Source organism: Acomys russatus, chromosome 2, assembly GCF_903995435.1.
Source record: "Acomys russatus chromosome 2, mAcoRus1.1, whole genome shotgun sequence".
In the NCBI taxonomy this organism is placed as follows: Eukaryota; Metazoa; Chordata; class Mammalia; order Rodentia; family Muridae; genus Acomys; species Acomys russatus.
Window position 1 is genome coordinate 79484414 of NC_067138.1, and position 14609 is coordinate 79499022.

At 39.8% G+C, this 14609-nt stretch overlaps 1 protein-coding gene across 1 annotated transcript in view; it reads right to left on the reverse strand.

The window, feature by feature from the left end:
• LOC127204329 (transducin-like enhancer protein 1) overlaps positions 1–14609 on the reverse strand; it is an 86567-nt gene that overhangs the window by 24364 nt on the left and 47594 nt on the right. Inside the window, 2 exon segments of the mRNA XM_051163265.1 lie at positions 187–240; positions 3523–3633. Coding sequence (XP_051019222.1) covers positions 187–240; positions 3523–3633 — 165 coding nt within the window.

Here is a 14609-nt window from a genome sequence, read left to right on the forward strand (position 1 = left end):
ATACTCAAACCTTATGTAAGGGAAATTATAGTTTCAGTTAGGTTATGACTGCGCCATTCATAAACATCCATTAAATGATATGTGAAGGTGTAAGACATAGACACTGTGACTCGACCCCATTCACTTACAACCACATTTTTCTCAACACTATTCAAGAGAAACCTTGACAAAAAAATTCATGGTTACCTCATTAGAGACATCCACAACTAAGTTGTCATCACTCTTGTCCCCATCACTGTCCTGGAAAAAAAAAAAAAAGAATGTTTAATAAAGGATAAAGATAAGTTTTGAACAGTTCAATATCTTTGACTAGTTCTTGGTAGCAGACAAACTAAACACTCAGAACATGCTTTCAGGTTCCTTTGCAGTCTATAGGCATTTACCACCACCTTTCCCCCTCTTCCTCTAGCCTGGGGTACTCTGAGCGCTAGCAAGAATGTTGCTGTAGCACAAGCCAGTGATCTTGTAGACAAGCTACCTAGTCTCAGTTTGCCCATAAAATGTACATTCTAAGGGTTTGATGGCTGCAATGGTAATATCTATTTTAGAATCTGAGTTCTGTAGACCTTCAAATTAAAATTCAGTCCACTTGATCTCAAAGTAAAGGGCAACATACCGTTGCTTTCACACATATCATGTTGAAGATACACAGCTAGCCAATATGGGGCTCACAGACAATTCTTAACTATAGAGATAAATTTACTTTCACCATTTCCCCATGAGGTCACTAGTTATACCAGAAACAAAAGACCTAATCTCATGTAAAGAATGAACTGTTGGCTGGAGATATAGCTAAGTTCATAGAGTGGACAAAGCCCTAGATTTGATCCCTAGAACTGTGCCGTATCAGGTGTAGTGCTGTAAACCAGTACTCAAGTCATGAAAGTTTAGGTCAAGGTCATACTTGGCTATAAGTTGAAGCCAGCCTGGCTACTACATAAGAGATACTGTCTTTTTTAATTTTTAATTTTTTTAATGGGGAGTGGGTGGCTGAAGAGATTTAGGTGAGTGGCTAAGGTACTTGCATGAGGACTGGAATTCAGATCCCTAGAACTCACAGAAACGCCATACAGGCTCAGAGGGCACCTATAATCTCAGTACTCAGGATACAAGAGACAGGGAATCCCTGGGTATTCTAGGTAGAAGGACTCTGGAGACTTGAAAAGACTTTTGACTCAATAAAACAAGACACTACAGTACTATCAAAGACTCACAATGTCAACTTACTTCAAGCATCCACATGTACATTCCCATGGAAGTTAAAAAAAGATAAGGTTCTTTAGCCTGTGATATTGAGAGATGGAAGGAAAGCAGACGGATGTAGCTGAAGGGCACTGCCTTTACTGTCTCTTCATTGAACTATAAAGTTGACTAATCACAGGAAATTCCAAGGTTACAGTGAGTCTGGTAAGCAATCAGAAAAGCTGCTCAATTTAGGATGTGCTTACTCCCAGATCAAAGTTTGAAAAATACTATTTTCTTAGTGTGGTGGTTTGAATAAGAATGTCCTCCATAGGCTCGGATGTCTGAACACTTGGCTCCTAGTTGCTGGCTGTTGTTCCAAGTATGGTTTTACTGGATAAAGTATGTCACTGGGGTTAGTTTTTGGGGTTTCAGAGCCACACACCACTCCTAGTACAATTTAAAAGTATCATGTAGTTCACCAGCAACATAAATTGGCAGCCACTGCTGAAGAAGGAGCAATACAAATTAAAAATTTACTGAAATATTTTCATTGATAAAAAGTGATAAGGAAAATATATTTTCTCTTAGTGTCAAAGAAAAGCACAAATGTTCTCAGCTGTCAAGAGCAGAAATGGTGACAAACATAAACCAGAACAGCTTAGAAAAACAATTACAAAAATGATCACAGTACAAAGGGTGAAATCGGTAATATACCAAGCAATTTACTACCATTGCACTCCTTTTTAATTTAGAAAAAAAATCTTTCAGTGAAAAATAAACACACGGATACTTATACAGTATTATAATGATTCAAGTAGGATAATTAGTATTCGCTTCTTTTCATTACTTCTGTTTGGGGCCTCAAACTCCTGTCTTATACTTCCTTTATAAACATGTAACAGGCTATGGTAAACAGAACTCATATTACTCTGTTGTAGATCCTGTCACCATCCTATCTAAGTACACTGCAACATTTTCCAGATCCTCAGTTCCAGCACCCTCTTACCCCTCTAAAGAAGTTCTGAGGCCCTTCTGGAAACATAAACCAGAATAATACTGTAAACTTTGTCAAAGAGTTCTGATCTTGGGCTTTGCCTCCTACATATTCCAAAATAATCTCATTACATCACCCCAGTCTCACTTGTATAACAAGACAAGACATTAGTATCAGAAAAGCATAAGGCCAAGATACTGATTCTAGATCCCTCATTGCTGACTTAAGTATACAAGCCCATGGATAAACTAAAACCACAGAACTGGGCATCAGTGAATGACCCACCTTTTGAACACCACAGACTGCATTCTTGGTTGCTAACATTTGCTATTCCAAATGAAAGAAAATATGTGCAGCTCTGGGCAACAAGGGCAAAGGATATTTAAAAGGCTTGGGCAAAACTGGGGAGAACCAATGATTTTTGGTTTTGTGATGTTTATTAAATCATGATATAATCTGTGGACTGATCTAGGACCTCTAGGGAAATGCCAGTTCCAAGAACAGGTTCAGGGTTACAATACAGCATGGCTTTGAAATGTGGTGCTTCTGGAGTGTCACTAACCTATGAGCTCTGGTGAAATACAAGCTCTGGGCAAGTTTCTTTAGCTATGAAGTGGAGATGATACTCAAGTTGGCAGGTTATAGCAAGAACTAACTGAAATAATCTGGGGCAGAGCACAGGGTTCCTGGCACTCATCTGGCACACAAATGTTACTTATTAGCTGAAGGCCTAGGAATGCCAGCAGGAAACAGAAGCCTTGTGTCTAAACTTCCCCACAGAGGTCCAGAATAGTCTCTTCTTCCTTCAAGGCCAATAGGCAAGTAGTCCAAGTCAGTTTGGTTTTTCTTGCTTTGTATTTTTGATGTGTGTGCACATGCACGCATGTGTACTACCATACTGGGGATCAAATCCAAGGCCTGGTCGATGTTAGAAAAGTACTCTACCACAGAACTATCTCTGCAAACATTTTTTGTTGTTGTTGTTTTATTTTGTTGTTTTTGTTTGTGTGCTTTTTTAAAACAAGTTCTCACTATATAGCCCAATTTAGCCTTGACATTGTAATCCTCCTGCTTCAGCCTCTAGATACTGGCGCTATAGACTCATATAATTACCTTGATACTTTCATAGTCCCTTTGTGAGTAACTAAGCCAGAAAAGTATAAGCCCAAATGAAATATAATGTAATACACATCCCTGAAGGAAAAACACCCTCCAGTGCAGGAACTTACCTGCTTTATAATATGAGGTGATACAGAATTATCACACGCTAGCATTATACCTGGATACTTGTTCATAAGGAAAGCAGTAAGTAAACAATTTTGGGAAGCCCTTTATTCACTTACATAGTTATCCTTATCATCCACCTTCCTTTTTTTGATGTCACTGGAAAACTCTGGGCCATTTCTGCGTTTATCTGTGCCTCTTAGGCTGTCTGGGACCAAGAGGGAATTACTCTGCAAGACAAAAAAGTACTAATAAAGCTTTCTTCCCAGGCCTCCTTTGTATGCATGAAAATCCAACCTGGCAGAATGGTTTAGAAACTGGACACACCAACAATCTTGCATCCCTGTTAAGTCATGTCTTAACCCAGTGGTAAACATTTAGACAGAACTTCAAAAGAAACCCAAATTTACATCAAACTGTTTAAGCTCTGGTGTATCCTTGAGGCCTTATTCATTCAAAATGTGCTTCTGTTTAGTGTTGAAAAAGTGGGCACTTGCTGATTGTATGTGGATATGTTTTTACTCCTTTTCACTGCTACTTTTTGGTGAGGAATATGAACAGTGTTTGAGTAATGCCTGATATCCCTTTATTAAGCAGGTATTATAACCAGAAGTCACCATGTGCCACTCTAAAAAGACACCAAAGATGCAGATGGGAGTAATAGTAGTTCCTAAATGGCAAATCACACTTTACACACAACAAAGGACATTTAAATTCTTTTAATTTACTGTTGAAATACCTGTTAGCCAATACCACTGAAATTTAATATCCAAAAGGAAATCTTAGCCAGTTGTGAACCTTCAATAGCAAAAGCAGCTCTTACACAAAAGCAGGACCCGGACTAACCTTACACGCGCGCGCGCACACACACACAGACACACACACAGACACACACACACACAGACACACACACACACACACACACACACACACACACACACACACACACACACACACACACACACACGACATTTTCATTAGCATATGCTGAGCATGAACTGTTGACCAAATGAAAACGGGCATTTTAGATATTTTAGGGTCACATGATGTGACCTGACACCCCTTCAATTCCTATCTCCCCCAGGCTAAAGCAGAACATTTTACAAAAGAACTCTTTTTAGAGCTGGATTAGCATATGCAAGGGGGCAATTTGTTCAGTGATGTGTTACTGGCTTGAACAATGCTGAATGAGCTATGCAGAAATTGGCTTTCACAAGGCACAGATAACCCCAATTTCTTCCAAGATGCTTGAGAGCTAAGGACAGGGGTGGGGGCCAGGGTCAGTGATGATTGTGCTACCTTTCCTGGCCCAAAAAGTACCACAATACCACAGTATGTATCAGAAACAAATGTTTTACGTAGTAGTTTTTAAGACCATGGATTTCCATTCCTCACCAACCAGACATAATCAACCAGGTATTTGGCTCTCCAAACTCACTGGGACAAAACATGGAACCCACTTTGACAGTCTTCCAGCTCTGCCAGCAGGCTACAGATACAAAACAAACCATTGCTTTATGTTATCGATGCTGTGAATTTAATTAAAAAAAAAAAAAAAAAAAAAAAAAAGACAGCAAAGGTGGAGCAGCGAACCTTCTTCATGATACGCCCAGACAGATTAGCTACTACGCTTCACGTCCACCCTCCAGGAAAGACAGCACACCCCTGTGTACAACTACCTCCAGGAGCAGTTCTTCTGACTGCAGTGTTCCAGCCCTATGTTACACAGATAGCAACAATGCTCCATAGCTCCAACTGCTGCCCAAGATAGCCATGGTGTTTCTCCTTTGTTCTTCTGAAACTCAAAGCCAGTTCCTGGGTATTGCTGAATTTCTTGGGACAGCAAAAGTACCATTCTAGTGTTTGCCCAGCTGCTTGCTACTATGGCTGAAGGACAGGACAGCTATCTTGATTGTCATTATGAATCACTGGTACATATTAAGAACTAAACAGTAAAACCAAATTATTGACTGAATGGCCCCTTTGTTCCTTCAAAATGTATGATTTCTGTCACAGAGTATCTACAGTCTACGTTATCTAAAAAGCATTTAAGAGAAGATTGAAAAACAATGAAATTGAAATTTCTTAGTTCCTAAAAATCTTGTAGTGAGCTGGCCAAGCACCTGCCCAGCATGTAAGAGGCTTTCAGTTGACTCTACAGCACTACATACAGGGAAAGAGCCATAATGTATCAAACACAAAAGAGAGCAGATTCATATATGGAAAGAGGCCAAAGCAACTTCAAAAGATATGCTTTTCATTCTGTGTACTACCTGGAACACCAAATGCATGTCCAGGGAGTAGAGATAACTGGACTAAGACAAGGACCACTCTGCCACTTACAGACTCCCTAAACAAGTGATTCTTCTCCCAGGAAGGCAAATTCTAAGCTTGGTTTCAGAAAATAATTGTATTCAAATATATCACTTAAAAAAAACCAAACAATGGCTCTTTAGACTAGTTTTGAACATTCTAATGTAACATACCAAAGCCTGATACTTTCTGGTACTCCTCCCTTACCATCAGTCAGACACAGAGCCTCTTGGTCTACCAGGAAAAACAAATAGTCTACTTTAAAGTGAGCAGACCTTACTGGAAAATATCATGAGATCCCTGTCTCTTAAAAAATTAGGGGGAGGTGGTTAAGAAAGAAGGCTTAGTGGTTAAAATTATTTACTGCTCTTGAAAAAGACCTGGATTCAGTTCTCAGTACCCATATTAGGAGGTTCACAACTTCCTTTAATCATAGTTCCACTGAATCCAACACCCTGGAGCACCTGCACACAAACTGTACACATAAACTCATGAGCACACACACACACACTCAAAGAATAAAATATAAAGAAAATGCAGAACAAGTGATAATAACAGAGAAAAGGGGCTGAGGGTATGGCTCATTGAATAAAATTCTTATTATGTAAAGACAGGGACAATGCATTTAGATCACTGGCAGCCAGTAAGAAAGCAGGTGTGTCTTGTCACCCCAGCAGTGACAGTCAGGCTACAGAGACAAGTAGATCTAAGGGCTCACTGGCCCACCAGTCTCACTGAAACAGCCAGCACAAAGTTCAGTGAAAAACCTTATCTGAAAAACTAAGGTGAGGAGGGACCTAAGAAGATAGTCAAGGTTGACCTCAAGCTGGTTAGGACACTTCCACACACACTACCAAGAAAGATATATTTTCCACCTCTCCACTCATAAATCCTACCACTAATGAGCCAAAACAAACACTGGCCAAGCCCTCAGCAAAGCCACAAGCAATGCAGCCACTCCTATCACACCCGTGGGTGCTGTTCCATACTACATACCTGTGTGCCACAGCACAGAGCTCTTCGCACAGCTCGTACCTTCAAGATTTTAATTTACGGCACAGAACTCATCGAATAGACAGCTGCCAAGCCAAGCCTTAACACAGCATCAGATTTTGACCAACATGAGACCCAGAATCAGCGTTATCACATTGACCGGCAGATTATCGTCCTGAGAATCAGAACCAGCCTTGTCACGTCCTGGCCAAGACACCAGGTTGTCAGCTCACCTTGTAGCTGATAAATGTAAACAGTCTACAGGATTCTCATGCACTGTCAGCACTGGGCAGAATTCTATTACCAACATCTCAAGGACTGGGATTTTCTGGCTGGATATTCAGTTTTTATTTTAAAGATTTGTTAAATAAACAAAGTCATCTCATTTACCTTATGTTTTCTACAGGAACTCAAACTAGGATTTATGCAGCCCATGGGAATATGACAAACATGAACAAATCAAGGGCTAAAAGCAATGTTTACAAAACAAACTAAAATTCTGAAACTACAGCCTTATATGGTGCACACGCTTATGCTCTACAGCCGAGTGAAGTCTCAAGCAGGAGGCTTCTCCGATACCTGAGGAAGAAGACACACATCAACCTGACTTGCTGTCTTTCTCCTGTCTGTAGGGGAAACCACACAGGAAATTACCAGATAAGGGTAAGTGCACAGGTGTGCTACCCAGCACAAAGGGGCTTCCTCCCTCATGACAACCTGGAATTATATGAGAAGAACAAATCTTGGGGCAATTACGCCAGCAGCAAGCAAATGAATATTAAAGATGTGTGCTTTGTAAAGTCACATCTATCTACCTGTACCACCTAGAGAACAGATGTGGCACTCTACAAGAGCAGACCTCCCAGCAATGTAACCTAGGATGCGGGCAGAGTGGTAGATGTCTGGAATTACAGCATTCAGGAAGTTCAAGCAGGTGGTTCAAAGACAACCTGGGGTACATGACTACACACACGCACGCACGCGCACACACGCACGCACGCACACACCCTAAGAAAGCCACTTGTGTGCATTCCATTGAGGTCAGAGTGGTGACACTGTCGTAACAAGGAGCATCACTCATAAAACACACCAGGTTGTGGTCTGTTGTAGTAAATGTGGAAGACTGGGCAGGACAGTCAGCAAAGTATTCAACCTAGGGATAAGAGGAGGTCAACAGTTTCTTAAGGCAGCAATTGAGGATCCAAATGGAATTTTACAACCACACTTCCTTGTAAGAATTTACAGTATAAGCATTGGCTAAACCTCAAGCAAACATGTTATTACTTTATCTTGAGCTGTCACTGAACACTGAGAAACCACGAAATAAGGCGGCAAAGACACGGGTGCTTTGACACGGATAAAAGCAGTCTTCACAGTCTTAATACAAGAAGTTGATTCTCCTTTAGCCACTTACCAGTAGTGACTGCATATATCTACTCAGAAGCCTGAAGTTTACTCTAACAAAATGCCTTGTGAGTGCTCCATTTCTCAAACACCCATCTCTGAAGTCTCCATGCATCTGAGTAACTCGTCTGCTACCAAATGTAAACCCTGTAACAACCCGCACATATGGGAGGGTCCCTCGTGGACACAGCAAGCTGTAGACAGGCTTTCCTAATATCAAGACAGCACAAGTCAAGTGGATTCTCCAGCTGCTATGCTGATTCCCTTGGGAACATTCTCTTCCCTGCAGGACAAGTGTTTGTGTCAGAGGCACAGACTGGAGACTCGAGACACCTCATTTATCCTCAGTTACACTAAGACGGTGGGAACCTAATTTGATAGCGCACTCCACACTGACAATTAACTTCTCGGGGAACATTAAAACAATTAGGTAAGGATTCACCCCATCTCATCTATCCGCTGCCTCTGTCTACACATGATGGCAATTAAGCCATCACCCTACACTGTAGGTTTGTAGCAGTACAAATCGGTCATTCACATTTTCTGCTACTCACTTCAAAAATCTGCGCTTTAACTCATAAGCATAGGAATCATCTCTTGTCAACAGCACAGTAAAAGTATAAAATATATCCACAGGGCACACATATAACCTCTCCAAACTCTACAGCAGGCTCATCTGCCTCAGATACATAAAGGATGTGGGTAGGTTGTACCTGGACCACAGAGGACTGTGCTGCCAAATGCAGGTGGATCTTACAGGAGGTGACACTGAATGTCATGTATAAAATCACATGACTGTCACCATCTCTCACCCACCAAGTGGCCTTCACACTCCCTTTTCATGTAAAGCAAAGAACAAATTCACTTTGGAGCACAACAAATACATAAAAACCTAAATGGCATCACAATTATATCCCCAACTCTTAACCTAGAGACAGGAAGTCAATGTGCCAAGCCTTTCTTCCTGCGGTACTTTGGTGCCTTTCAGTTCCCTACAGCCCAGATATGGCTAAGAATCTCTCATCTGAAATGGAAAATTCCAAAGCTCCTAAACCTAGACTTTTTTAACACTAGCTCTGGACTTTGGAGCATTTCAGTTTTAAGTGGGACTTTTAACCAGTAAGTGTATAAATATTCCCAAATGTAAAACCCAAGTCTTAAGTACTTTTAGAACCAAGCACTTCAGATAAGATACTCAAACTGTGTTTTCCACACATTGACTAAACATTAGATTAGGACCTGAGTCATTTGATTTTCTTTTTTCTTTTTATTTATTTATTTTTACTTTGTGTGCATGTATGTCTGTGTGAGGGCGTCAGATCTTAGAATTACAGACATTTGTGACCTGCCATGTGAGTACTTGGAATTGAACCCATGTCCTCTGGAAAAGCAATCTTAACTCTTAACTGCTAAGCCATCTCTCAGTCCATCCTTATTTGGATTTCTGACAGCACTTAATGTCTACATCTCACCTCAAAAATGCAGATTCTGCATTGGCTGCTGATCGGAATTTCCAGTTAGGAAATATCAATCATCCCAAGGACAAAAGAAAAAAAGAAAAGTGCCACATGCCTGCTCACAAAGCTTTTGAATTATAAGATACAAACTAAAGCCTAAAACAAGCTATGGGGCTAGACAGATGGCTCAGCAGTTAACAACACTGGCTCCTCTTTCAGAATTTAGGTTCATTTCCTAGCACCTACACTGCAGTTTACAATCATCTGCAATGTGAGATCCATTGCCCTATCCAGTCTCTGAGGGCACCAGGCACACATGTGGTGCACAGACATACACAGGAAAAACACCCATACATATAAAAATTAAATTGGAAAAAGAAAACTGGCTGTGGATGGAAGGTACCAGTTTTTACAATCATCACAGTGGGACAGACCTAAATGCTTTCCTGGATGGCACAGGCCTCAGCACTCATCTCATGAAAGAAATGCCACCCCCACCTGTTACATACTGCCACAAGAGGTATGTACCGAGAGACAACTGCTTAAGTTCGGATCATGTTTCCTACCATGCCTGTCAATATTTTACAGGAATCATCTTAATTTTAGCGTATATTTCCAAGCTACCTTTTCACAAATCCAGTCAAAATTTATTTTGCAAATAGTTAGGCAAAAGAGTGTTTGCTATCCTTGTTTACCTGCAACAAAGCTGAATGCGCTATACCGAACAGGCCTGTGTGGTTGGACCAGCTCCATGGATGACACACTGCCACCCAGGCAGATGGACCCTCACATCCACAAATGCATTGCACAACCTATATTTTATATTTAAAAATGTTTTTGTTTTCTGAGTATGTGTATGTAACCACACGGGTAGGAGAATACGCCCACCACAGGATGCATGTAGAGGTCAGAAGACAGCCTGTTGAAGTGACTTCTCTCCTTTCACCACGTGGGTCCAGGGATTGAGCTCAAGTCATGAAGCACCTTTCCCTGTTGAGCCATGTTGCCAGTTCTCCTGCTTGTGTTTTAAAGGGGAAAAGAACCCACACTTACTGGGATTACAGGTGTGCACTTACCACATCGAGACTGTTCTACCATTTCTTTGAAAGACACTATTTGCTGGTCCTCCAATGCCAAGTAGGTGTGTCTAAGTGATACTCCTCTTAGCCAGAATTTAGTTCAAGTCACCCCTAAACACCCAAAATATTTGTATATTATATTATTATTATTATTATTATTATTATTATTATTATTATTATTATTATTATTATTATTATCTCAGCAGTTAAAAACGCTTGCTGCTCTTGGAGAGAATCCAGGTTCAGTTCCTAGGGCCCACATAATGCATACCAACTGTCTGTTCCAATGGATCTATGTCTTCGTCTGGCTTGGTGGGCAAGAGGTGTGCCCACATAAGCATTCATACATTGAATATGACATTTCTTTGGTATTACTTATTTGTTCACTAGTTGTATTTACATACAAAGGTTTATAACCTAAAAAGCAAAACAACAACAAACAGGCCAAGTAAGCTCCTGCCTATAATTCCAACACTTAGGGGGTGGAGGCAGGAATATTGCCACGAATATGAGGTCAGCCTGGATTAGCGTGTTAAGCCCTCATCTCTAATAAAAGGAAGTTGGCTCACAAGATAGAGCTTACTGATAGCACTAATGACCCAAGTTTGACCCTGGAACCCACTTGGTGCAGAGAATGGACTCTCACAAATTGTCTTCTGACCCCTCCATGTGCACCATGGCACACCTGTGCCCACACACATCTGCACACAAATTTAAACAAACAAACCAACCAAAGCAGGCAGATAGGGAATGGATTTTGAAAATTGCAGGTTAAATTTAAAACAAAACAAACAACAAGGAAAGCTCAACAGAACAAGCCCCTCATGGTGATTATATTCTGGCTCATCCACTGGGAATACTCTGTACTTAGTATTTTATTTTTTAGGCTTTTTAAATTAAACCATACTGCCTATACTAAGGTACATTTGTTTTCTAACCTAAAAGCATAAATAAGCAAGCTAAGTAGTACTATCACTGGAAGATAAAGATGAACCACCGACCATGTAACTGCAAGCCACACCCCATTTCCTCTGGATCTGCACGTTTTTGCATTTGATTTAAATAATATGTTTAATATAAAAGTAGAGAAAATAGCAGCAAGGAGTCAGCGTACTCATGGCTCAAGTTGTCTGAGTTTGACCCAAGATTGCCTATCCTCAAAAAAAAAAAAAAAAAAAAAAAAAAAAACACAGAGACTCACAAATCTCTTAGGACAGATTTTCTTCAAAAACGTCAAAAGGCAGCAACTGTGTGACAGACTGAATACACAAGCTTATGATCGAAACCTGGTCAAGTTTCTTTTAAGCCAGCATTAGTGATATTTGCAAATATGAAAACGTAATTCATCCATTAAAAGCCTGTTTTAAAGAAAACATTGCTTTTTTCATTAATATTAAAATAATACAACTGAGTAGCTCTAAATGTTTTTTTTTTGACTTTTATTCTAATCTTGTAAATGTCAAAGTATATCACCAAGAGAAACAAGTCCTTAGGGAGTCTGCAGTAATTTTAATTAAAAAGGAGAAACACTGAGTCAGATCAGTTTGAAACCATCAGGCTGTAGCAACCATCTTCATCTCTCTGGTGAAGGAAGATAGCAGCAAAGAGTCAAGTAAAATCAGATTCAGAACTCCAAGTGTTTTATCACCTGATAGCACTACAATATTTTAGGTACCGAGAGTATACGCATCTTATTATCCACTGGTTTGCATATTCAATTTTACGCCAAGTTGGGAAGCTACTTAATTTTATATAACTGCATCAAAACCTAACTTAGGTAAACAGAACGATTTAACTCCTCTACAGACTAAATTAATGTTTGGCTTCAGTTAGTGTGCTTTCCCCATTGTATCTCACCACCAAGATGATGTAGCTATTAGCAGCAAAAACAATGTATGTACATATATATATATATGTACTCCTAAGCTACTCAATGTATTCACATATATATATATGTACTCCTAAGCTAATCAAAAGCCTTACATGTTAAAAGGACACAAGCTGTCACTTCTTTTACACTATTCAGAAGACTGGTGTATGGCTGCCATTACCCATGTTTCTATGAAGTTTACCAACTCTAATAGATTCAGAAATAATCCACAGCTTTGTAAAATTCAAGAACTGCCTTATATTCCTTTGAGGATGCAACTATAAGGAGAAGCTATTTGAGAGGAAGAAAAGGGAAGGAGAAGGGGAAGGGGGAAGGAAGCGGCCAGTGAATGCGCGCCAAGAAATTCACTAAGTCTGAAAAGGCCATAAAGAAACCTTTTATTTTATATGCTAATTAAAAAAAACTATTTTTAAAGAGAGCATGCAACTGATCCCCTCCTACCACACCCTCATTTCCTCCAATTATAGTACTTGTACATCTTTCTGCCAAAATTATGAGTTAAATGGCCACTGGAAAGATTACACACATATGGGTAAAGCCTCTAGCAGTTTCAGTATGCAAATTTGTTTGTGCCCAAAGCATTTCTGAGTCTTGTGTCAATGGAAACACTTGAGAGCTGTGAAGCTGAAACTGCCTTTTAGCATTTCTGTCACTTGTCCTGTCCTTGACTGACAAAATGCCTTTGCTATGTAGCTACATACTCCTAATATGTAGCTGCCTTACATGTAGAAAGCATTCAATGAGTAAGAGAGGAGAAGAACATTAAATCATAAAAGCCTCATCTCAAAATAAATTCAGATGAAAATCATGCAACACAGTCCTTCACCACTTCTTCTGCTGATTTTCCAGGTATAAAACTAGGGTCTTAAAATGTTGTACTTTAATGAAAGACCATGGAAGAAATGATGACAGTCTATAACAAAACCAAAATACCAAAATATAAATGTTACTTCATAAATCAAAGCCAATTTACTCAAACATATATTCTGCCTGTCAGGTATTTTATTTCCTAGTTAAAGCTTTTGTCTACTTTCTTCCCTTCCTAGAAAAACCCTACACTATCATAATTAAAAACCTAACTATGTCTTCCTTCAGGAATTCCCCATACCTCTAGATGAGTCCCAAACCAAGAACACAACAGTATCCATCTCAAAGAGAATATTCAGAGCAGTACCTATTCTATACAGGTAGTAGTAAGGCATTCTGAACTGCTCAAAGTGTGATCTTTCTAAATTCTTAACAAACCTGTGACTCAGCACCCAGGGCTACACAGTGAGACCCATCTCACAGGAGCCAGGAGGTGGGGGTGGGGGGAAGCATGAATGGCATGAATGAACAAACAGCACTCAGAACAAGCTCCATGATACAGAACTTTCCTTCTATGCATGAGGCCCTGGGAGATGAGGCTTCATATCTCAAAGGCAGAAAGAAAAGGAAGAAGAAAGCCAGGGAAAGACCGATTTAAAATTCAGTGACCCATTTCATTCACTCTTTTTTTTTTTCCTTTCAAATTATGTTTTAAAGATGGTCAAAATATTACTGTGTTCAGAAATGGGGATAAACTGGAAGAATCTGTAGGCTACCCTCATTAAAAAGAGCAGGCTCCAGTTCTGCATCCTTAAAATGTGTCTCCCTGACATTAACTGCCATGTACACAATGTAAGCATTCAGCACATGAAAGGGTAGAAATATTCAGGCTTGTGAAAAGATGAGCTCTATAAACACACAGCCCAGGCTCCAAAGCTCCATGTTTTTAAGAATTTACTACTAGATGTAGTCTTAAGGCTTTAAGATTTTAAGATCAAGTTTACACTTGAACAATAAATATGCAAAGAAAAACAGGTATGAAAAACTAGCAACTAAGATGCATTCACAAAGGAAAACATGGTTTAAGATGGGACTAACAGTAACTCATATATGGGCAGTGGCTACAAGGCTGTTTTTTAGGACAAAAATGAAAATTCTTTTCATCTATATGTAACCTAGACTCCACATATAATGCACATTTTGCAAGCAGGTCTGGGCTGTACCTTGAGGAGTAAGGAATCACAGCAAACAGCTTTACTTCC